The 26,693-nt window shown below is 36.1% G+C and overlaps 1 protein-coding gene across 2 annotated transcripts in view; it reads right to left on the bottom strand.

Annotated features, from left to right (window-relative positions):
- Window positions 1-820: 820 nt before the first annotated feature.
- Window positions 821-26,693, bottom strand: part of LOC127942234 (calcium/calmodulin-dependent protein kinase type II subunit alpha) — a 46,719-nt gene continuing 20,846 nt past the window's right edge. The window contains exons 8-19 of one of the 2 annotated variants that reach the window (XM_052537925.1): window positions 21,789-21,872; window positions 19,410-19,504; window positions 19,191-19,313; window positions 18,441-18,524; window positions 17,560-17,602; window positions 14,646-14,686; window positions 11,748-11,780; window positions 11,380-11,428; window positions 11,077-11,152; window positions 10,067-10,161; window positions 7,066-7,307; window positions 821-2,904 (exon numbers count right to left, since the gene is read on the bottom strand). In XM_052537925.1, coding sequence (XP_052393885.1) covers window positions 7,075-7,307; window positions 10,067-10,161; window positions 11,077-11,152; window positions 11,380-11,428; window positions 11,748-11,780; window positions 14,646-14,686; window positions 17,560-17,602; window positions 18,441-18,524; window positions 19,191-19,313; window positions 19,410-19,504; window positions 21,789-21,872 — 956 coding nt within the window. In that variant the 3' untranslated portion in view covers window positions 821-2,904; window positions 7,066-7,074. The remainder of the gene's footprint in view (window positions 2,905-7,065; window positions 7,308-10,066; window positions 10,162-11,076; window positions 11,153-11,379; window positions 11,429-11,747; window positions 11,781-14,645; window positions 14,687-17,559; window positions 17,603-18,440; window positions 18,525-19,190; window positions 19,314-19,409; window positions 19,505-21,788; window positions 21,873-26,693) is intronic. The other variant, XM_052537926.1, reaches the window with a different exon arrangement.

Genomic DNA, 26,693 nt, shown 5'->3' with positions numbered 1-26,693 from the left:
TTTGGAAACACATTTTTCTCACAGCACCTGAAGTTTTGTGAAAATTGTTTTTGTTTCATTCAGGTATTACAGTCTTTTGATAATATTAGGCCTACTAGATCATATATATTTTTTCTTTAAGAATTTTTAACTTCATCTGAGTGGTACTAAGGTTTTGGCACTTGCTATGTGAACACATTGAAAGCAAACAGGAAATTAACTTTCAACTATATTTTAAACATTTGGTACTGCGCCCAAACAATATTGCTGAAAGCAATTTTTTTTAGATAAACCTCAAATTTAGAACAAGACTAGATTAGATTTACAGCATGGTTTTGAATTTTACACGGTTTTTAGAATAAAACATGTTTTGGAAAATATATATTTAATAAAAAATGTTTGCATTCTTCATAATAAAAAAAGAAACTAAATTTCTAGAACTTTTTTCTTCTTCACATTAGTTTTTTTTTAAACTCATTTCAGCAATAATCTGTGAGGTGTCTTCTTCAAAAAGAGACTGAACTTAAAGCATTCAACGTTTCATTTGGAAATTTAATTATCAGGTCTATGCTCAAAACGTGATTACAGGTAATAAATGGATTATATCTATTCCATATATATAATTTAGTACCATAAATCCTCTACAGATACAAAATATTAAATTAAATAAAATATAGAAGCCCACATTCACTGCATTGACATTAAACATCTTTGTGTGTCTCCCATCATTAAGTGTAACCCCGTTTCATGCTGACTTTGATAACAACTCGCACTTCTCACAATGTGTCACCAACAGAGAATTTTAAAGATGATCTGCAACAAATACGCAATGACAGCTACAACACTTTGTAAAGCACTTTTATTTATAAGCCCGGTTGCATTAGAGCCAAACTGCAAAAAGTACATCTTACTCAGAAAACAATATCATACCCACCCACTTTTTAACAATAAAAATAGCATGCCTCAACAAAACACAGTATATATATATACGTCAAAAACTATCAAAAGATGCTATTAGGCCTTTCATAAACCGTGTTGAAACCATAAAGAAGACAAAAACATCAAAGAGGCCAGAAAGCAACTCTCTTTCAGTAGCCGTTTACAATCAACCACGTAACTAGAAGACATGCATTTTATTTCTTTCAATTTCAAATGTCTAAAGAGTTAAATAATGTGAAAATGAAGAGGAAAACTTTGGATCTGTAATGACAATTGAATAATAATTCAATATTAAGAATGGATATTTGTTAAATGTGCCACAAGTAGCCTAAAAGTATTTAGATATAACAAAAAAAAAAAAGAATAGTAAAGATTACAGTTTGTTGTCTGTCGATCCAACCGGATGAATAGCAGCTTTTATACAGCCATGGCAAAATGTTTGATAAAATGAATCAACATAAAATTCGTGCATACAGCCATCACATTAACATTCCTGCTTTACAAATTAATAATCGAGAAGCAATTTTTGACAAATCTGACTAAGCTCATACAGTTTTACTAATAAAAACGTAACTGGTTTAGTAAATATGAACACACGTTATTAACCCGTGCATATTAGATACGAAAAACATTTTAATATACCTTACAAATGTTTAGATAATACAGAGATGCAGTTGCTCTGCAGATAACAAACATTCACCAGCAATAGTCTGAATACAATATCAACAAGTTCAAATCGTTTTGAGCATCACGATGTAGAGTCAGCAATGTCCACTTTCTCGTTTGAATTATTTTGATTGTTCATGTTAATAATTATGAATGTACATTTGTTGACCGTCACAGTAAGACTGATCAAGCAAATAGAGCATTTTAAAAAGACATCAGTAGATAAACACATCAACACTGATTATTGAAAGCTCCCTCTCCAGCAAAACATGCTTCCATTGAATTTGATTAGAAGATAAGCCCGGACATCAAACACACCCTTAAGAGCTGCTTCCAGAGACTTCCTTTTGTAATAAAAAGAAAAAATCCCTGAATCCTAAATACAAAAGGAAGAACAAATACACCAGCTCTACTGGAAGAACTTTATCAAAGTGCTCTGAGCACACCACACCAGACCCGGATCTGAAAACCCTGTACGGCAGAAAGAAAGACGCTCTCGCATGCATTTACTCTTCCACTGCCACCAGCAGCGCCAGCTTTAACTTTAAGCAACTGTTCATTGAGTGGGTTGCTCAGCCCCCTTGATCCATCTGTTCTTGCAGTGCGGATCATGTGGGTTTATTAGATTGTGTGTGTGTTTTGAGCCATCGATGTAGCTTTGATTTCAAGGGCTAAGTGAAATTCACTTTTGCTCATTGTGCTTTTTCTAGAAAATGTTCAATGGTGATTGTCTGGAAATCGGGCAGTGGACGACAAGTTGTGTTGATATCTGTCCGATGACATTCACAGGAAACGTCATTACTGTATTCTTACCTAGGAGTTCTACAGTATTTCAGATTTATAAACAATATTTCTGTTTAGTGGTAGACAATAAAATAACAGAGATCCATTTCAATCAGATTTCAAACAGGCGCAAGATAGAGCTCGAAAGACTATGTCTAACTGGTATCCTTGTGGTTTTTATTAAACACAGGAAACGGGATCTCTTTTGGAATGTAGTAGTTGTCCCGAATGTCTAATTTGTGTCAAATATCTGCAAATGTAGCACTTATGGTTAAAAACATGGTGGGTAATTTTGTAAATATAACCAAGATACTAAAAACAAAACAAAAAAATTACATTCCACACAGCAGGGTTGCAACAGCAAAGTGGCTTCATCATAGTTATCCATAAAGAAGTGTTCTGAGCAATGAGAATAAATGCTAATGTGAATGTGATGACACTGTAAAGCAGAGGGCCAATGAAGTTCAAGGAATGAGATGAGAAGCCGGGAGCTTGTACATCCTCAAGCCAGTGATCCTGCAGCTCTGGTATTTTCAACTAAGACAGAAAAAGAAAGCAAGTTCAGAATGCAAAATGTTACAGAGCAAGTCAAAACAAAGCCAGAGCTTTTCCTTTCCAATCTTTTTTTTCTCCTCGACTCAAGAAATATCTGTGTCCAGACGAAACCACGAAATCGATACAAAATGATGTAGTATACATGAGATGCACTAAAAACTGAGAAAGCTTGGATTATACACATTATACTTGCGTGCAGTAATACAAACGAACATGGAACAATACATTTCTTAATATGTGTTACTGTTAGTTAATAAAAAGACAATCGTTCAGTATTTGTTCAGTGTCTGATTAGGGGTGAGACGTAGGCTGATGACGCCATCGTTTCAGAAAATATATGGAATCGCTATCTACACAAATACTCAAGGGCTGCGTTTTCAGATTTATCCTGGTTTAAAAAATATATCGGTTTCACTCTCCCAAAACGCCGGATCCGTGTGGACGAAACACCTATTTGATACAAAATTTTTGGGTATACAGCTAAATGTGTCTCCGCGTTATTTTAATCTCTCAACATTTTTCAACATTATCGATTTGGTCAAGACAATAATGTTTAAACGATTAAACGATTAAATGTAATTTAGTACTATAAGTCACCTGTAGGAGAAAAAGACAAGACCCACAAATCTGTGGCCACAGAACAACAGAATATGAACGCAATTCGCAAAGCCTGTCGTAGAAAACCATTAACACTTAAAATGGCTTAAAGGGGACATTAGATGCCCATTTTCCATAAGTTGGTATGATTCTTTAGGGTCTGCAAGATACTTTAATTAAAATTCCTATTTATGGGGTTTAGGGGTGGTGATGGCGCAGTGGATACGACACATGCCATTGGTCGGAGAGACCTGGGTTTGAATCCACTGGTTGACACCAATGTGTCCCTGAGCAAGACACTTAAATTCTAGTTGCTCCAGAGGTGTGTGACCTCTGACATAAGTCGCTTTGGATAAAAGCGTCAGCTAACTGAATAAATGTAATGTAAAACAACACCCGTTATACCTTGTCAAAAACAGCTCTGTTCACAGGGACCTGTTTCGGTGCATTTCTCTTTAAATGATAATGAGTTACTGTTCATCCCGCCCCCTTCTTTTGGTTTCTGTGTATTCGGTGGTGCATTGCTATTAAAAATCTTAGCTAATCCACTGCGTGCTATGTCTCAATGTTGGGAAAAAATGAAGACTCTTATGTTCACGTTTACATCCATTTATAAAACGCCTGCATAGTTTACGAGAAATTGGCGGACAGCGTGCAACTAACTGAGGGCAGAAATATGCTGATACAGGACAGTCCGTCAGCTTTATGATTGATATAAAAAAGGAGATAATTGATTTTTCTGTGGTTTGTACCTTCTATTAAAGTGGATTTAATCTAGTCTCTTAACAATTGTGGGTAAATAACTGGTAAGCTGTAAATGGTATTTTAGAACCTTTTAAGAGTAAATAGTTTTTGGCAAAAAAAAAATTGTACTATTTTTGGAAAGTCACGTCTCTGTCTTTAATCCCATCCGAACCAGCAGGGTCTTTCATATTATTGTAATTTCTTTTGGTTTAATTCTTCTTTTGGGTTTAGCCTATTTTCCTGGGTGAAGAAATTACCCAGGTGGCGTAGTCAATTTTTTTTTTTTCATTTTAAAAACTTTTAGCCAAAGGTTGCATTACTATGTGGGAAGAATTGCATAACACTGCCCAAATGTTAACACAAAGAAACAAGCCAACTTATTCTCTCTGTTGTCTCTGTGTTTCAATGCGAAATCGAAACTATGGATGAGGATGAGGACTGTTTCCTGAACTAGTAGCCTGCAATGCGTCTGTGGCACAAATGCTAATTTTGTAAAGTTGGGCAGTTCAAACATTGCAAGGACAGTCTTTCGCTTCTGACTCACAGCCTGTAAGTACATCATTTATATTTAAATAATTTGCCAATGATGATTCAAATGCGAGTTTTGAGCAGTAGAAAAGGCTTGTTTGTTGATTCTCAGATCACAAATGCAGACATGGTTTTGTTTATGCAGCGTGATACACAACACAACGCTTAAAAACACAGTATAAATCATTATAATCAGTAATTATATCCCCACTGGATGCAACAAATGCCTTATTTGTAATGGATTTTATTGGTTCCTCTTCAGGAACTCAAGCTGCGTCAAATGCGCTTTGGGGAACGCGCCCAGCGTGAGCGACTCTGAATATCATTTGTAATCAGTCCAATGGAAGAGCGTGACGTCACAGGCGGGGTGATGTAAGCGACCAGGAAGCTATAAGAGCACGTGCCGCGCAGCTGGCATCAGCTTCGCGTCTTTCAGCAAGCACTCTGTGTGTGTGAATGTCATTTGTTTGTCTTGTGAGTCTTATAAACTGTTGTCTGTCCAGTTAGAGATCCTAGACATGCCAAAGAGCAAGGCGAAAGTTAAGCATTCTGATGGTGATTCCAAATCGCGTTATAGGTTGTGTTTTCCTCCCTGTCCGCAATATATAATGGGTGGGGATACACACAGCCTGTGCCTGGTTTGCCTGGGTTCGAAGCATGCTGAGTCGGCTCTCGAGGGGGGCGACTGCCCGCACTGTGAGCGTATGTCGGTGCGGCTGCTTCGTTCCCGGAGGGCCCTCTTCGAGGAGGGGGCCTTCGCCAGCGTTCCCCGCGGTGCTGGTCTCGCTTCTGCCAAGGCAGACCGGCGGCTGCGCTCGTGGGGTTCACAAGTGGATTTGGTGGAGGTAATGGAGACAGGCGATTCCCTATCTCCTTCCACTTCCGCCAGATCCGGCACCCAATCCCTAGAGTCGGAAGCATGCTCAGCGGTTCCTTCCACTCAGGGAGAGGGGTCGACACTCCGCCTCTCTTCCTCCGAGGAGGTTGATTTTTCTATTCTCGGCCCGCCTCTACATCCCCTCATCTGACTATTATGGAAATGTGGTGGGGATGGGAGAGCATGGTTACAGAGCGATGCCCCGGGTAGAACAGACGCTCGCGAGCTATATGTCCCCCGGCGCGCGTCTCTGAAGGCCCCGGCATTGCCCTCAAAGCCACTCAGAACAACATCGGCTTTGGTGGGCAAAGGGTATGTTATCTTTCGACTGGAATAGACTCCCACCAGAATTAAATGATACAAAACGTCACTGTGGTTTTTCTAAAACTTTTCTAACTTTTATTTATTTATTTTTTTAAGGGATTTTAGTGTTAAAAATGTTGTATTCACGTAGCACTATACAATTCTTTTCTTTAAATATCAATCTGTCCCGGGAGAGGGACTATGCATGAAAATTAGCCACCTCAGATAAATCTTTCACATTTTACTGTACATTAATTATGTATCATTAATGTGTACTGTCCCTGATTAAATAAATACACCTTTTATTGGTCAGCCAAATATAATTTTTTACTATGATAAAGTACAGATAAAAATAAAAAAAGTTTTTACTTTTTTTTTTATTTATTTTTTTTATCTGACTTTACTAAAATTGAACTCAAAGTACAGTTTGTCAGAACTCTGACAGGAGAGGGTAAATGTTTTTCAGGAGAGTGCAACACAGAGAGCACAATAATCTTTATCCTATTTTTTCTTCTTCATTACCGTGTGCCCTTAGTGGGAACACATTTGTATGTTCACAAATTGCACTGAATGGTTAATTCACAAATTGGACTGGTCTTTGTGTAGCTGTTCTCACTGAATTCGTCATGTCTGAGTTAAATGATTCTCAGAGCTCGAGTGTGTAGAAGATCTGTTTGATAGCATGAACTATAAGTAGCTAAGGGCAAAGATTTGCATTGTATATGTTACTGTAGAATTGTAGCAAATTGCTATGTAAGGTTTTGAACTTAAGCTTAGCAGTATGTATGTCCAAATGGACCTGTAGAGGTTTGGCAGTGGTTGTGTTTGAGTGAGAAAATAATTCATGTCATTTGAAATATCTTAAATGCATTTTGTACTGAAAAAAAAAAATATATCTACAGTTTAGCTGACACTGTATGAAGAGTTCTGAATAAAGTAAATTACAAAATACTGTCATCTTAAAGTTTAATTTTTTTTTTAAATAATATAAAGTTTTAAGAAATATGGTTACATTTATAACTCGTTTAATCTGTCTCTGCATACATCATATTTGTGCATAATAATAAATGATCATTCATTTTTCGATTTATTACCTGAGTCTCTTATTTAGTGATGGCAGATGGAGAGCCTGAGCGATGGAAGTGGACTATCTGCCACTTGCCGTCTTTACGATACCAGATCCGTGTCTCCTCTGACTGGGCAGTGCATGGCATTCCATTTGTGTCCAGATACTGCGTGATACGAATGTAGGCAATGCAGGCGGCGTCCTCGCCGATCAGGTGGATATGAGGGTTCAGAATGGTGGTGTGAACCGGCTTGCTGTTCTTTGACCACACTGTCAAAAAAATTTATAAAACACAAAATTCACATTTTCACAAATATTTAGGTTGCTAGAGAGGTGTCGCAATCCTAGCAGACAGGGAAGGTCTGGCATGGTTCTCTCAATGTAAGGAGCAAACGTCCTTGCAGTAACGTTAACAGAGCATTTGTTCACCATTAGCGGGTCTTGAATAATGTTCTCATAATGTTAGCACAAAACATCATTAACTCTTTACCCACCATTGATGTCATCTTTTAGAAGACAACGTTTTCGTTTGTGTTTTCACTGTTATACACTCGGGGGCACTATAACACACCTCCTGAACGAGTACAAAACCTCCCGAACAAAAACACACGTGGATTTATGCTTTGATAATCATACTGAATATATTATAATAATAAAAAAATAATACTTTAAGCTAGAATAAAGCACATTATTTTTGTTTAAAAGTATAGGCTCTGATCTTTATTTTGGTGTATTGCATATTCAAATATTCACACAGCAAAATATACTGTAGGCCATCACATTTTTGTGAAAATCATCAAAATCGCTGGCGGTGGCTGGCAAATAAAAAAAAAAAAGCTTGTGGGGAAAGAGTTAATGAAACACTTTTTAAATAAAATTTGTATCTAATGTTTTTTAAATGGTGCACTATTTACTACTTATTTCGAAAAACAATTCAAAGTAATGTTCCAATAACGTTTGCAAAATGAACAAAAATTGAACATTCTGATAATGTTTCCTCTTACATTCAGATAACCTAGAAAAAAAAAAAGTTTTTAAAGCATTTGAAGAAAAAAAAATTATGGGAACATCAGCAAAACATTCTTAGAATACATTTTTATTATTTGGGATAGTGGTACAATGCGCTACCTTTCAACGCAGAACTTTGATGTGGGAAAAGATTGAAAGAATACAGCTTGCCTAAAAGGACTCTGAAGTCATCTTCCATTAACCAGACAAATTACCAGTACACAGATAAAAAGGTTATTGAAGAGCTTTTTACAAGAAAACAACGGTATTACAGTCTTGTTACTTCAAAATATCTATAGGTCAATGATTAAATGTTACTTGCATTTTATTTTTAATTAATTGATGTTTATTAACGTTTTCTAAGTGAAAATTATTTCTACTGCAATTTTTTTCAGCATGTTTTCCATTAACTCTAAAACTACAGAATCATCAGCACAATAATAAAAAAGGCAGATGCTAAAACAAAATGCAATAAATAATTGAATACAATACAATTTAATGCAGTAAAAAATAGTGAAAAAAAGAAACTCCTACACATTAACTGCACACTGAGCTTTATTATTTATATATTTTTTTTACTTTTCTAAGAGTGCATAACAGTCATTTATGTTAGTTATAATAAATGTCTATTTTAAAAAAAATGTGTAATTTAACAAATATCTTTGGTTTAGATGTGGTGAGTTTAATCCAAGAAATAAATGGCTACTATGACTCAACAAATGGTGATGCATTATGGCAGAGTGGGGTAAAAAGAGCCATTTTTTTATAATGTAGTCCTTAAGATGAGGGAAAATGAGGCCAATGAAATTATAAAAAATTATTTCAGGAAACATTTTTAATGATCAGAACGCATCTACAGTATGACAAAGGGTTCTAAAATATGGCTTATTAAAAAAAGTGTTCCCATGGAGCAATTTGCCCCAGGTTAGGGGTAAGTTGACCCGAGTCAAAGGGTAAGCCGTAGCATCTGGCTGTTAACTGAGCATCTTACTGAATCTGATTCAAACCCATGTGAAATTTTAAACCGTGTTCGTACAGATAAAACAAAGTGAAATTCTATGACTTTCAAGGACTTTTCAAGTGCTCCTTTTTTGTTTTCAGGGACTGCAGCACATGCAAATCATGCAATGACCGTGGCAACTTAAACATTTGAAAGGATACTATGGCAAAGTTATCGCTTTCCTTATTCAAACTAATTTTTTTTGTTTATTTATTTTTATTTTTTTCATGGATCGGGCCTAAATGATCGACCTGAAGAATAAAAGCTATAACATACACTTGGAAAATTATGAGCTACATCACACATGGACACAAGGGATATGCCAAAACACTAGAATGAGGCAATATTTGAATACTATTTTTAAGAAATTATTTGCGTTTTAATCACAAAATGCAAAACATTGCAGCTGTAATTTGAAGTGTTTTAACTAATCTAGGGCTGTAACTAAAGATTATTTTGGTGATCAGGTAATCAAGTGATTATTTTGACAATTGAGTAATCAGTTTTTTTCTTAGGCTAATAAAAATGGACTCTCAAGTGGAAAAATAGGCTTCAATATGACTTATTTACCAGCTGTGTAATATCACATTAAAGTACCAGTTTATACTTCAGAGATTTCACTTAACCTCAGTGTTTATGGTCGGATAAGTTAAAATGCTGGCTCAATTTACCCCACAGTATTGTCTTACCAATTTAGGATTATATTACGCTAAATGATTTGCATGGTTTAATATGTCCAAAATACAAGGTCGCAGTCAAAGTGTACAGTTGCCAAGATACAGGGGTGGGTATTTTTGTACTTTGAACAAACTGATTCTAAATCTTTGTCTGGATGTCACAATTAAACCACATAACATTCTGCTTTGACAAATTAGAAACACCACATATTATGGATCAGACAATATGCACGTATTGTAAACCATGCATGCTCTTTTTCAATCAGCATGATAAAAATCTTGAGGTAAAATTGAACTAGGCAGAATGTTTCTGATTTAGAATACAGGTACAAGTTGCATCTTACAGTTTTCAAAGTAGAAGCGATGGAAATCCAGCCCCTCTACCAGGTTTCCCAGGGCCTCAGGCTCAAACGCTGTAACACTGGGATCACACATCTTCCTGCACACAAACATAGTATATCATATTTAATGTAGTCTTGACATTAACTAATTTGTCTTCAAATACCTTGACATGTTGTTTTCCAGAGATAAATTCTTTATTGCATTCCAGGATGGTGATATATACATGCTTTAATCGTATTATTGATCCTAGGAAATATGAATTCTTATGATGATAACTGGTTGAGGAGCTCTTTAAAATGTCATTTTATAATCAGCCTATAGGAGACACCAGCATTCAGATTGAGAGGAGAAGCCGAAATGAACAAGCTTCCTATGAGGAATATCTGGAATGATAACTCGTTCCCTGATAGACATGACAGGAGGCCATTTGCTCCATCTGCAAGTTTTATGACAGCGTCATCTACTGTTCAAAAGACTGTTTGTCCTAAAATCACAATGGCTCAATGGATTTCTTGGATCATGCTGAATCAGATCATTATAATGACTATCAGCCATTTAGTCACTTCACCATTAACTTGGTGTGCAAAAAATCTATTGAAGTAATGCCTGTTCATACAAAGAACAGTAACAATATCTGCATCCACACATAACATTCTGTTTATTATAAGCAGGCACTGCAGTTATGTTGTCTGCTGCTTTAAATGCTTGAACTCTTTATACGTAGGTTGGCTGTCAATGTTTTTATCACTCATTAGCTGGAAAACAATTGCTCTGAAAATGATTCCAATGATATAATGCCTGTCTGTCATTATTTGTGTAATCGTTGTGGTGTGGACTCCCCTATTCTCATATAACAAGAACAATTAGTAAAAGTTATCATCCTTGAACAGGCCTTTACAGATGATAAAGCAAAAAAGTGTCAAAACCGTCGCCAGTCCACTACAGTACATTCATATTTAGCAAATGTGGGAGGTGAAAGACTGGATGAAAATAAAATGGTCCCCAAACTCACGTGTAATTCTCAAAATCTCCATTGCTGATGGCTTCAATGAGTTGCTCAGTTACTTTGATGATTTCTTGCTTCCTTGCTGCAAAGCAGAGAGATACACATTTAATACTCTTTAGATACACATAGACTGTGGTAGATTTGACTATACAGGTGTCACTTTTAATTTCTGTGGAAATGAGTAAATTAACAGCAAATTTCCATCCCTTTAATTCAGATGAACACATTGTTGACAGGGAGCTACTGCTAAGTTGTGTCAGGAGGAAATGTGAAGTGCTCTGAATCCCTAGAATCAGAAATCAGTCTCACCTCTAGTGTCCTCATCCTCAATTGTGGTGTTGGTACTCTCTGATGATTCCTGTAAATGACACATTGAGATTCAGGATTTGTATTGTTAGTTTCAAAGCCAAGATCACAGAAAGCGTGATCAGAGTTGACCGGCTATTTTCTCCTGTGCCTTTGAGAAAGAAAGAATTGGTGAAAATCAGAGGACTTTAAGTCAGCAGTTTCGGTCCTGCAACAATAAAGGAGTCAGATTTCTATCAACTTTACAAATGTGATGTAACATCAACAACAGCAAAAAGAAAGTCCAGCTCCATGGCAGCCATGTTTTACTCATTGTTGGGTTGCCAGTTTGTGGCAGATTGTCAACAGGATGGAGCCTGTTTCACACTCACCATCAGCTGGGTGCTGGAACTGGACTTCCTTTTCTAGAAGAAAAATGAGAAGAGGTTAGACAGGAACAAACATTGTGAGATGGACAGAGGGCGATGAGAGGAACAGCTGGGATTCTGAACACTGTGTGTGTTGTGGAAGAGTTCCTGCATCAACAGTCTACAGTCCTTCTCAAATACAATCCTCCTTAAATTTTGTGTTTTATTCCTTGCATGGCTTATAAGACTTCAGAAAGCACTTATTGTACAAACCTACCTGTCTCAAGAAAAACTAGTTTCACAGTAGTTTACTGACCACCGATCGAGACAAATCAGATCAGTAATTCTGGAGATTTTCAGTGACTAATGACTTATATTTCAGTCTGTTCCGGGGATGATTGTATGGATTTAGAATACTTAATATAGCACAAGCTGTATGGAGAATTTATATAATTATACATTTTGCAAGAACTATACCAATATTTATCCCAAATATTACAATTTCCAGCATATGAAATCAACATCTACTGCAGTATATTCCATGTTATACATTGTATTAAATGATTTTGATGTTATTGTTGGTGTTAGTTTCTTGCTTAATAAGCAACGAGTCTGAGTGGTTATAATTCTTTCTTTGATCTTCTGCTATGTCCATTTAATTACATTTGATTTGTTTACTGCGAGTCTGATATTTGAAGTTCTCAATCAGTTTCAGTGTTTGTGCTTAAAGGGGGGGTGAAATGCTATTTCATGAGTTTTTTACACTGTTAAAGAGTTATATTCCCATGCTAAACATGGACAAAGTTTCAAAAATTAAGTTGTACGTTTGAAGGAGTATTTCTGTTCCAAAAATACTCCTTCCGGTTTGTCACAAGTTTCGGAAAGTTTTTTTCGAGTATGACTCTGTGTGACGTTAGATGGAGCGGAATTTCCTTATATGGGTCCTGAGGGCACTTCTCCCGGAAGAGCACACGCTCCTGTATAGCAGAGCACTGAGAGCACAGACATTCACTGATCAGAGGCAGAGCGAGAGCGTCGCGAAATGTCACAAAAGAAGTGTGTTTTTGGTTGCCAGGGCAAGACAACCCTGCACAGATTACCAAAAGAGAAACAGCATTAAGGGACCAGTGGATGGAGTTTATTTTTACAGAGCATCAATGGAGTTGTGCAAGTGTTTGTGTTTGTTCCCTGCATTTCGAAGATGCTTGTTTTACAAACAAGGCCCAGTTTGACGCCGGATTTGCACATCGTTTATTTCTTAAGGATGATGCAATCCCAACGAAAAAGGGTCACAATCGTGTGTTGGAACCGCAGACGGTGAGTAAAACTGCTTAAAATATCTCTGTGTTGTTAACTTAGCTATCAGCGCGTAAGCACATCAAGTAAACAACATGTGATGTTGTCATCAAACTGCACTTTCCACATGTACAGCTTAAAAAAAAAAAAAAAAAAAAAGACGACAAAGTGGAACTTTCCAAAACCGCTAAGCAAATATATACAGTTTCAGTACATACCACATAGAGACTGATTGCTGATGCTGCTCTTGTTAAATTTCAGCCTCTGGATCTGATTCTGGATCATAAATATACGCTGAATCTGACTGTAAGCCATGGTTTGTTTTGGTTGGTTTTGTCCTCACGGTGTCACAGCTTCCAAACGCTCTCAACGCAAAAGCCTACTGGCGCTCGTGATTCTTTAGCTCCGCCCACACGTCACGCCTCCAGCCGGTCGTGTTTTTCCGGGAAAAATCGGTACAGACTATCTTTCTCTTATGAATATAATAAAACTTAATAATATAAAAAGACTTTTTGGAGTTATGAAGGATGCAGTACTACTCTATAGGTACTCAAGATTAACAGGATATTGAGTGAAAACGATCATTTTACCCCCCCTTTAATATAATTATTATTTGTCAGAAAAAGCTCAGTAGCATGCGCACAGAAAGCAGCTTCAGACAGCGAGCCAGTAGCGTGAGAAGCGCAGTGAGTTCTTTTTGACGCGGTTTTATACAGTCTATGACAAAAACACAGACAATTATGCCAAAATGCCCGTTTTTGTTACAGTTCGAGTTAGACAGTCCTAAATGACCTAAAAGAGTTGGGAGAAAACCGGAAGTGGATCAGATCAGGCTTTAAAGAGACAGCGCTGCTTTTAAAGTGAAACATGCTGCAGTCCGTCAATGATGTAAATCACAAAAGAAAAAGAGCAAGCACTCACTCACTGATTAACTTTTGTAGCTTATATATGTCTATGCATTTATATAATATTTTGTTAAATTCTGCTAAGGAAAATTGTTCCAAATGAAGTAACAGTAAAATTGTTGGTTCTCTGAGCAACACGCAACAACGTTTACTTACTGAATGAATCCATGTTTCTGAAAGAATCAAGTGAGCTAATGATTCACGTGCCATTCTTAAAGACGTTCACTTGCTTAATTTGTAAACTAATCAAATGTTTAAACGAATCGGTTGAATTAATGACTCGTTTATTAAGTCTGTGACTTGCGGCTACCTAGTGGTAGTTTAAGTTTCATAATTTTTTATAAAATCATTTAATATTAAAATATTCATTAAAACATTGACATTTATTATCATTATTTATACAATGTTGAATCAAAACATTTCTTTCTAAAGTTACTTTTTGTAATGCATATTCAATGCTTTACTCATCTAAAACAATAATTACTATTTTTTGGAGGGCAATTTCCCAGCTAAAATTGATGTGCAATTAATTTAATTAACTGGCACATCATGTAATTAATTAGAAAAATATAATTTTGATCACTTGACAGACCTTAATATAACATAATATACAAAATAAAGTTTGCAGTGTGCAAATTATAGACTTAAATTCAAACAGGATCAATTAAAATCATTATTTGTATCAATTATCTAAACAGTGAATATCTGATTTCCATCCTACCTTCACACCATCTGTCTTCTTGCTGACCCCACTCTTTCCTCCTGAATGAGAGATGAAGAAAAAGAGTGAAATTGCTATAAGAAAGGGCACAAAAGCCCAGAAAAGCACAGTGAGGGGCATAGCACAGCTCAGCTCTCCAGATGGATTTTGGCTCTGGAGGATCTTTTGACTTTCTAAAATAGGTCCTGGGAGTTTCCAGCATACATAATCACATACTCCCACACTCCGGGAACGCTTCACTCTTAAAAGCTTCTCTAAACCAACAAGCAGGAACAGGGAGAGAATATCAAATATTTAAAAATATGCGTCCCACTTTATATTAACTGGCCTTAACTATTATGTACTTATTGTGTTCATATTGTCTTGCAAAAAAAAACACTTTTTCTGCTATTGAGGTGGGATAGGGGTAAGGTTAGGGACCGGTTTGGTGGTATGGGTAAGGTTAAGGGTGGGTTAAGGTGTGAGGGATGGGTTAACAGTGTAATTATAAATGTAATTACAGAAATTAATTACAGACGTACAAAGTACAATGTAAAAGCATGTAAATGTACACAATAGGGGCATTGCACCAACTTATTAATTTAAGTACATAGTAGTTAAAGCCACTTAATATAAAGTGTTTTAACGAAATGGAAAAAAAAAAGCACACAAATATGATTTAGTCCAAAAATAAAAGACTCATGATAGCCAAAATAAGTTATTTTTTGACAATACATAAAAATAAAACACACAAAATAAAATAAAAAAACCTATTACGGAATGAATATTTCCTTACTTTTGTTTATTTATTTTTTTTACTTTGCTACTTCATGTGTGTAAAAAGTGCAGGCACTCTAAACAGTGTGAAGTCTTGATCTAAGTATTACACTTGACCTGTATCACAATTTAAACCTTCCTATAATAATGGACAGAGACAGCACTAAAACCTAAAAGTGCACTGTTGACTCAAGCCAGAATGTTTCCGCTGGACATTATCTTAGAGTAGTTAGTGGAGAGTTACCGCAGCGGGTAAAAATAGTCAGGATGTGATAAATGATCAAGAGTTTTTGGGAGTGATAGAATGGCCTGTGCAAAATCTACGGCTGCTACACTTGAACAGGTGGAGCAATCTATTTTAATCTGACCTTTTACAGACCCCCACCCACATGACATATACACAAGCAACCAAATTCTTAAAAAAGAAAATAGTTTCCAAATAGGCTCGGATTAAGGAATCATTGTTGTGAGTTTGTATCTTTGGGAAAGTTAATTTTCTAACTCTTTTTTTTTTTTGATGATGATGATTTTTTGTTGAAACCATGGTCCTTGATTATATATTGAGACCTTGTGACATGAAAGGATCTGCCTATGAGAAACTGAACATTATTTACAACAATCTTCCCTTTAAGACTCAAACAGACTGGTTCTTCAAACTGGTTCTAACCGATTCACTAGTCGATTTATGTAGGATAATTTCGCAATAACATCACATATACACAATTACATTATTAAAGCACTTAAAAATGATGGGAAACATGGACGTTTTACTTATGTAATGCATATTAAGTGAGTAAACTAATTTACATAAACCATGAGGAACCATACAAATGTTAATTTGGCCCCTTCTTTCAAGAGCTTGGTTCACACATGCTCAGTTCAGTGTCTTCTGGAGCAACTGGGGCGCTGAAAGAGTTCATTCATCATAGGATAATAATACAATTATGCTAAATTGTAAAAAAATGAGAATACAATTATATATGTATTTTTATTTTATTTTATTGTTAATATTGTTATTTTCATTATTAATAATTTAATAGTTATATTTAATTGATCAACTCATGTCCATTCTTGCTTATTATACAACTTATTATACAGCTCCATCTAGGATCTGTTGTGAGTTATAACTGTTGAACTGTCATATCACCACCAGAGGTCACCTGTATCAACTGTAAGCCCAGTCTAATAAAAAAAAGCATATAAATAGAAAAAAAAAAAAAAAAAAAACAACACAAGAAACCTTGTGGTACTGATACACAAAAATGGACTTTAGCATGCATATTATATGCAGGATTCGCGTGCATCTACCCCACAACCCTAATCCATCGCGTAGCATCAGCTTCTCATTCTTCTATATGTGAATATATAATATTCAAGTCAGCTGATTTGTTTTTGGTGTTCTGGCAGTCCAGGTTCCATGTTTTTCACACATTAGCCTTGGTTTCTGAGAAAAAATTTTTTAACAATTGCAGCTCTTTCTTTTCTCTGTGGACAGTTGTTGTGGTCTTCACAGTGAATTTTGACGTTTGCAGTGTTATTTAGACACAATCCATCTTAGTGTTTGACGATCATTCAGTTCAGTTTTCGCCCTCTATTCTTCTTCGCTGTTGAAGTCTTGCAATGATTTTTGTCTGCAGTCATAATCATCAAGATTGTTGTTCTTAACTCTAAACAACAGGGCTTTAAGGGTTAAAACTCTCGGTCTAAACAGGCTTTCATGATTTGTTCTGACAAAATTTGACAGGCCACTTGTACTAAACACAACATAAACTAATCTGTATAAAAGATAATAACAATGTTTGTTTTTTTAATCATAGCCTACAAATAATATTAACCCCTAGAATAATGAATGTTCACATTATTTTGCCCAACTCTTCTTGGGCTAAATTTGGTAGGATGACATAGCCATGCCAATGATTTGAATTTGAATTTGATCAAATTTCCAAATGCTTGCAAATGCCAGACTCAAGCTTTAATCATCTTTCATTAGAGCCGTCAACGACAACTTTTCAGAAACTTCACGCCTCAAACACCATGAATCCAAACAGCTCCAGTGTAAAATAATCTGTGGGTCCTGATCAAGACATACTGTACTCGTGCAGATTTTCACATCGGGTTGAAAAAGATACAGCAGAAAATATAAATAGAATAGAGTTACCTGAGAAGTTTCTGGTGACCAGCATGGTAGTGAGAATAGCACCCTGAAAAATAAAAAATAAAACACGTAGAAGATGTTTTTAGCCAGTTTTTCTCAGTAACAATGGTGTATTGTTATGCAAAATACAGAATTTATGAACTGGCTCCCTTTTAGATTATTAGTTGGAATTTGAATTGAATTTGCTCCACAGGAAGTTTAAATGGAATGACAGGAAAAGGAATTAAACAACTGCAATTAAAAACATTTAACACTGGTAATTCATTCAGGAAAATTATGTATTCTTTAACCTTGATCCATAAATGTTTTATTTCACTAATAAAACCAACCCGATCTCACAGCAAGTCGTACATTTTTCACAAGGTGGCTTATTCGTACGAATTCGTACGACCACACTCGTACAAATTCATACGATTGTTGCCAAATCGTACGTATTTTACGAGGTACACAATTCGTATTAATTTGTACGAATGACCTAAACCTAACCCCGCTCCTAAACCTAACCGTCACTGGGGTCATATAAAATCGTACGAATGAGGTCTTACAAATTAGTACGGATAAGCCACCTCGTAAAATACGTACAAATTAGTCGTGAGATAGCGTTGAATAAAACCAACACTCAAAGTTGGTCTTTTCTAGTTTAAAAGAAATAATACATTTTTATTTCTACTTCAAACACTCAAATTCAAAATGAGTTTTGTTTGCTACCTCAATTCAAATTCCGGAACTGAATTATAATTCAAAATGCATTCCTGTTTTCAGTTCAGAATGGTTTATAACTGTGATTGTTAAGGACTCCGAATAGCCTGATTTTCACCCATCATTTATAAAAAGTAAAGTGTGCAACACACATGAGAGCTTATCACAGCCTTATACAAACTTACCTTGAGCTTTCTTCTAGCATTGAACTTCTTCAAGCATTCAACAGTCTCCTGTCTGTGCATGCAGGATGCAACAGTGGAGCGATGCTAAAAGCAAACAGAGTTGAAACCAAATGTTATTTGGAGAATTTGGAGAATCTGCAGCCATTTCCGAAAACATCAAAAATCTTTATAATAAAAGAACATGGAATTAATAATCGAATAAACATTCCCTTTAGATCTTCCTTTCTGTCAAAATGCTAAAAAAAGGTCTGAAAATATTTACTTAAGTACATGGTTTATGAAACATGAAGTAAATTAATGTGTACAGAAAAGGCCTGTTCATACAAAGAATGAAATGATAAAGATAATTATAATGATAACTATATTAGCGTCCAAGCCAATGCACGATAATGTTCTGTGTATTATAAGCGAGCTCTGCAGTTTTGTCGTTTGCTGCTTTAAATGTTTGAGCTCTATAAAAGCAGGATGGATTCTAATAGACTTTTACTGCTTTTAATGTTCATCGGATGGGAAAAATCATTTCGAATGTTATTGTTTCATTATCATTATAGCTGTGCTGTAAACTTTTTGCAATCTATTGTTCAGTTCCGTTCATAGTTAATCGATGATACCTGATTTCTTGCTCTGAACTTGATGTACTTATTCATTTGCTGTCTAAATTAACTGAATTCAAGGTCCTAAGACAAAACATGTATATATGTTCTGAGTACTGATGGAAGGATAGAAATGACATTTCAGTTGTAAACTCACTGAGATCCATGGGTGCTTGAGTGCCTCCGCAGCAGTGATGCGTTTAGATGGGTTGATGGTCAGCATCTTATTAATCAGATCCTTCGCCTCAGGGGTGACTGTGTCCCACTCAGGTGAAGGAAACTAATGGGTGCAACATAGCGATCCAAGTGTGAATCAGAGATCTATCGGCACTTCTGGCATTATCATCAATATTATATGAAGGATGTTTAAACTAACATCATAGGCACCAGCTTTAATTTGCTGATAGAGTCTATGTTGGTCTTCATCCCAAAAAGGTGGGTATCCAACCAGCAGGATGTAGAGAATCACACCTAAAGGGGAATTGAGATGGATGGGTTAGGATTTTTTTTAATTTTTTTTTTATTTACTTACGTGTACAATTGGGGTTGTACAAATAAAGAAAGACGTTTTGAAAATGCATTCACAGGAAAGATTACAGAGTTGAAGGTTGGGCTACTTTCATAATGTTCCATGGCTGCTATAACATTTCTCTGTAAGCAGAGATGAAAATAAAAATAGATCCTTTTTACTAATGTGTTTTGATCTTTAAAATAAAAAACATAAATGTATAAAAACTTTTATTTTATGGCCCTTTATTGCTGTGGTTCCCAACTTTTTTTTTTTCTTTTTTTTTTTAGACGACCCCCTATTTTAACATTCAAAATTGGTAACGACCCCAATAATAACAACAACAACAACAACAAATAAAACACATCAGGGGGGTATTCCAGAAAGCAGGTTATGTGACATACCCGGGTATGTTTAAGAGTAAGTATGCGGATAACCTCAAATTTCAGTTCCAAAAATGAAGGTAACTTTCAGGGTATGTTAGTTGTCATAGCAACTCACTCTCTGAACATAACCTGCTCCGGAGCAGCTTCTGTTACAGGGTTAGTTCACTTCAGCGAGCCTTCAGATAGCGCACAACATTATATAATATTACAATATGTAATATAGCCTATATATATATATATATATATATATATATATATATATATATATATATATATATATATTATGATATGTTAATGTGTAAGTATGGAATTACATTTGTTTCAATAATAATGAACGAAACTTTATAAAACTGAATGTAACTTTTTCAGAAACTATCAAAAATATGCCATTACAAAAGAAGAAAAAAAACAATGAAAACGAAAAAAAAAAAAAAAATGAACTCAGACGCACAAATTGAAAAGTCTCTTCAAATATGCTTCATTCTTTGTTAATGTTATTCAAAGATTTGTTTCCGCTAATCGTGGATTCTGAATTAATTGCCACAGATTTCGCTTACGTTTTACAGTTTTTCGTTTGGTTTTTTTAACACAAACCTCTCGTGGGGGCGGGCTTAACAGTGATCTCCTCTGATTGGATAGTGAGCTTTTGACAGGTGTTCTCTGACCGGGCAGTACAGACGCCACTCAGTGCAAATATAGATCATTAGAATGCACACTAGCTTATTTTTCATCAAACGAACAAAAGTACTTAACAATTTGTTCAGATTTTTGCATTTTTCTGAACAAATACTGCAGACAGGCCAACTGAAAATGTAAATCCACTGTATGCCAACAGGTGGCGCTTATGGAACAGCAGTAATAGAACCTTTTCCACACTAACCGCTATAAACTGCTGCACTATTAAACACATATATATACAGGGGGAAGATGAAAAGGTAATGGCATATACACTTTTCTGAAGGCATTTGGTTCCCTTCAGAGATACATTCATATAATTAATTCATACTTTAATTAATATAATTTCCCTCTGTAAAACTCGTCACTCCATTCCACCATAGTTTCACACAAAATACTTGCTTGAGACTGCTGCTAACTTTTTTTTTCAAAATCTCAGTAATCTAATACAGTTTTAATGATAATTAAAACATTAAATGGTAATACTAACTTCTGTTAATTTTATCATGGTTTTTGTCAAACTGTTACAGTCTCATCCCTATTTGTAACCCTCAAACTACAGTGAGCTCAGTCAGTAGACTTTGGGTTGGAATTTAATTTTTTTCTGGGAGCTACAGTAGCAACCCTGCATTTAACATGTGCATTAATAGAGAGCTGGTCTGTCCTAACAGCTTCCAATCTGCTCTTCTAAATATATAATATGACTGCAGAGATTTGCTCCCATTTAGAGGATCAAGGCTCTAATGCTGGGTTTATGTGGTTTGACTTGATGAAGGCAAAAAACAAAAGTGTTCCACACCAGACTCAGTAAACCATTTCTTAACGGATCTCACTTTGTGCACACGGCTGTTGTCATCCCAGAACAGAAAAGGAACTCCTCAAACTGTTGTCACAAATTAGGAAAATACTATTCTCTAAAATGTAACTGTATAATGTTGCTTCACAAGATGAAAGACTGGTGCTTTATGATGAGTACAATAGCAATCACATTTCTGATGATAACTCATTTGTGTTATCTTTTCCGGAGCTATCTGGCATTTATGTGAATGCAACTACAGAATACGGGAAATCGCTCTGGTTGTATTAAAGAACAAAATCATAGCTTAACGGGGTTAAAGGCACAACTTAACACACATACAACACTGATATGTATCAATGTTTGATGCAGAAATATGAAAAAACTAACCACATGCCCACAGGTCTACAGCTTTTCCATAGGGGTCTTTCCGTAAGACTTCAGGGGACAGGTAACCGGGAGTGCCAGCAAACCCTGATGTGAAGAAGAAGAAAGCATTCATAACATTTGTTTAAGCATGTATTTAGGAAACTGAAAATTAGCTACATGAAAAAAGAACATTTAAAGAGATAATTACATTACATTTGACACACTTGGACCCCATGAAATCAATACCTGGTTGGGAGCTAGTTTTGATCAGGGTTAGAGATCACAGACTGAAATGAAACAATCATCTGTGAGCAAGTTTACATTTCTTGAGCCAGAGACACAGGGGGAGTAACTTTATGGTGTTAAAGCTGTTCACTGTTAAAAAAATGTATTGACAAAATTGCCTGACTTTTGCAGATGATTTTTTATTGTGTTTATATTATATAGGAATATATTTTTATCACAAGCTTTACATTTAAATTAATAAAACTATTCACATATTCACAAATAGTAAGGTCTAAGATCTATAAAAATACTAGTTGCCTTCTTAGACGTTTGTGAAAGCAGCAGTGTCTGATATTTTTTACACATAAACCATCTCTAGGGTTTGCAGAGAATGGTCTGAAAAAGAGAAGATATCCATCAAAAGGCAGTTCTGTGGGCAAAAATGCCTCGTTGATGGTTCAAACTTATAGGAAGGTAACAGTAACTCAAATAACCACTGTTCACAATCAAGGTATGAAGAGGAGCATCTCTGAATGCACATCATATCAAACCCTGAAGCAGATGAGCTACAGAAGATACCGGTGCCGCTCCTGACAGCTAAGAACAGGAAACTGAGGATCCTGTTCACAAAAGCTCACCAAAACTGGAGAACAGAAGATTTCAAAAACGTTGTCTGGGTTGATGAGTCTCGATTTCTGTTGTGACATTCAGATGGTAGGGGCAGAATTTTTCATAAAAAACATGAAAGGATGGATCCATTTTGCGTTGTATCAATGGATCAGGTTTCTGGTGCTCGTGTAATGGTGTGAGGGATTTTTTTTGGTATAATTTGGGCCACTTAATACCAAATGTGCATTGTTTAAATGCCACAGCCTGAGTATTGTTGCAGACCATGTCCATCCCTTTATGACTACAGTGTACCCATCTTGTGTTGGCTACTTCCAGCAGGATAATGCACCATGTCACAAAGCTCAGATCATCTCAGACTGGTTTCTTGAACATGACAGTTAGTTCACGTTACTCAAATGGCCTCCATAGTCACCAGATCTCAGTCCAATATAGCACTTTTTGGATGTGATGGAATGGGAGATTTGCATCATGGATGGACAAATCTACAGGAACTGTGCAATGTTATCATGTCAATATGGACCAACATCTATGAGGAATGTTTCCAGCACCTTGTTGAATCTACTGTGTGACAGTTCTAAATTCAAAAGAGGGTCCAACCCGGTACAAGCACCTAATAAAGTGTACCTAATACAGCGGCCAGTTAGTGTATCGTGACGAGTGGGGTGGGGCCGAAAGCCGTGGGAACTTTGTTTGAGCGAAGCCGGTGGAGTGATTGGAAATGAGCGATTCCTGCTGTCCTCACTGGTCTCGAGTCCCACTGAGGAGATCGGAAGGATACAAAGGAGGAGCGACGACAATGAAGGACGAGAGAGGACCAGGCCTGGGATTTGTTTTGTGTTTGTGAGCGACAGTCGTCCGCGAGGGGCTGTCACGCTGTTTCGGTTTATTTTGGTATTAAAGTCTTGATTTGAATGTCCACAGTCCCGCCTCCTTCTTCCCGTGATCAAGGAGTTTTTGACTTTATTACATGTGTAATCAGACAACACCAAACACTTTAATTTCTTTAAAATAATTGAGAATTGTATATAAATTGCATATATGCACTCTTCCAGCTAGGAAGCATACACAAACAACTGTCACACAAGCTGATCAGCTTGCTGATAAGGAAAACTCCTCTTGATAAAAAGGATCCTGGCCCCGAATTATGTAATGTTTTGCCTCACTTTCAGAAAAATGTTTCTGAGCCACATAAAATTAGTCATCTTATGTGCACAGATGTGGGTAGAGTAACCAAATACTGAACTCAATTACAAGTAGATACGGAAGTTCTAAGCGGCCATGCATTATAATTTTTTTTCTTCTTGTTTTATTATTATAACGACTTCATTTTGTCGTTATCTCGACATAGCGAAGGTCGTTTTCTCGTTATAACGACTTAATTTTCTTGTTATCTCGACATAACGAAGTTCGTTTTCTCATTATAACGACTTAATTTTCTCGTTTTCTCGACATAACAAAGTTCGTTTTCTCGTTATAACGACTTCGTTTTCTCTAATAAGTTACAAAACTGCGCCAGCAGGTGGCACTATAGACCTGAATATAACTGATGGGGTGTTGTATACTATCCACTTTACTGTAAGCGGACCTTCCTCATGATCGCTATAATTTGTGCAGTCTTGTTCAGTGCTGACATTTAATTAATTCATAAATGTTAAATGCTTGAATCAATATGAATATTTTGTGTATTAAGTTCCTAGATGCATGAGTTTCACCAACGCGTTCTGTGTCATAAAATAACTGCTTATTAAAACCAAGGTTGACATCACTGTATTCTGTTTATCTACAGTAGGACGGGATTTAACGATGTAGGCTGATGTGCTTCTTTTCCTTATTACTAATCTTTATTGTTAACCATATTGATTAGAAATGTGATGTATATGTAAAATCCATAGGCTAATTTAATTCAGTTTTGTTCTGTAATGTTGTAATGTTTTTTTTCTACACACGCACACACACACATACACTACACGTACACATGAACGCTCTTTTCAAACAGAAGCTTGTAACACACCTGATATCTGCCACATCATATAATGACTACTACAAATTACAAATTATATATAATTTTATTTCAAATAAAGGGAAAATGAAAAGTGAGTTTAATCCAAGCAGCTCTAATTTTGCGGTATTGCCATTTAAACATGTTAATTACAAAAAACAAAATGTTCGTTGTACTGTCTCTGGAAAAATCGACAGTGATTGATCAGCCTTTATTTATATACAGTATTGTAGACGTTATTACCTAGGCGAAGCAAAATTTGCTGAAAGGCTACAGTAAGAGCATCTGCATGGTTGTCCATCAGATGCCTGTCAAAGTTGAGTTCGTTATTATAGCAACAGTAAAACTGTCATGTCGTTATAACGAGAAAACAAACTTTCATTATGTCGAGATAACGAGAAAAATAAGTCGTTATAACGAGAAAACAAAAAGGAAAAAATTATAATGCATGGCCGCTTAGAACTTCCGTAAGTAGAAGTAAAAGTTATGATGATAATAATTACTTGAGTAACAGTAAAACACTATCAAATGAAGACTACTTAGGTAGTTCTGTAGAACTGATTCAGTTCAAGATCAAGTCGAGCTTTATTGTCATTGCGCTACATGTGTGGACATACAGTGGAATGAAATGGCGTGCCTCACAGAACCACAGTGCTACATAAATACAGACATACAACAATGACGTAAAACAGTATAAACCTATACACATCTAACCTACTGACAGATTTTGACTATAAATATACTACATATAAAGTTTGCCTATACATGAACAAAAATAATAATAATACAAACTATATGAATGCGTCACATAAATAATGTACCTTTACACAACTAACCTACTGACAGATTTTGACTATAAATATACTATATATAAATGTTTGTCTATACATAAACTAAACAAATACAAACTATGCTTCACATAATACGGTACATGCGCAAAAAGAAACATTGTAAGTAAAGCAACTGGCTGGGGAACAGTGCAAGATGATTTGTAGTTCATGAGCATGAGAGTCTTTTTTTTTTTTTTTTTGCAGCTGTGATCACTTTTCCTTTTCAACCAGCGAAGAAAATGTATGTACTGTTGTGGCTTCTTGGAGAGTGACATAGTGTTGGTGGTCCAGGTGAGATCCTATGTGATGTGCACCCCTAGGAACTTAATGCAGCTGACTCTCTTCACAGTCGAGTTGTCGATGGTCAAGAGTTTCTCCTGAAGTTGTTCATAACCTTCTTTGTTTTTCTCACATTGAGGGACAGGTTGTTAGTGTCACACCATTCAGCCACTTCCTCGCTGTAGTGCATTTCATCGCTGTTGCTGATGAGACTGACCACAGTTGTGTAATCTGCAAACTTGATGATGTTGTTGGAGCTGCACTTGGCAGTGCAGTCATCGGTCAGCAGTGTCAAGATTGTCGGTAGTGTCGGGAGGGATGTGTCAATATCTCAGGCCTGTGGTGGGGGCTTGTAGTCAGTGATGGTCTGAATGGCTTGCCACAGGCTCCATGTGTTTCTGCTGTCTGTGAAGTGATTGTTGATTTTTTGAGCATATGACCGTTTTGCATTTTTGATGCCACAGGACAGATTGGCTCTTGCTGTTTTGAGGCCTGCTCTATCTCCTGATCTGAATTCTTCATCTCTGGTCTTTAGCAGCCCACGAACCTCATCTGACATCCACGGCTTCTGGTTTGCATGTGCAGTGACGGTCTTGGTGACTGTCACATCATCAATGCAAATTTTGGAGCCTGTTTTCCAACAAAAAACGACCATATAGGTTGTTTGTGCAAGCACCTTATTACAACCTATATTTGCATTTTAAAGTTAAGCGCCTTTTAGCGGGCATAAAAATAATACCAATCAAAATACGTGTTTATTTAAATGCAGTGTGTGGACGTTTTACACCAATCTCACAGCATACACAGCACACATATTTTATAAGGTGGTTTATTCATTCGAATGACCATACCCAACCCCAGGCCTAAACCTACCCCTTACAGAAATCATGCAAAGTTATGATTTATGGAGCATATACATTTTATGAGCATGTGCATTCTCTGGGATCGAACATATGATTACAT

Source organism: Carassius gibelio, chromosome A21, assembly GCF_023724105.1.
Source record: "Carassius gibelio isolate Cgi1373 ecotype wild population from Czech Republic chromosome A21, carGib1.2-hapl.c, whole genome shotgun sequence".
Classification (NCBI taxonomy): Eukaryota; Metazoa; Chordata; class Actinopteri; order Cypriniformes; family Cyprinidae; genus Carassius; species Carassius gibelio.
This window is presented reverse-complemented; position numbering and strand designations above follow the sequence as displayed.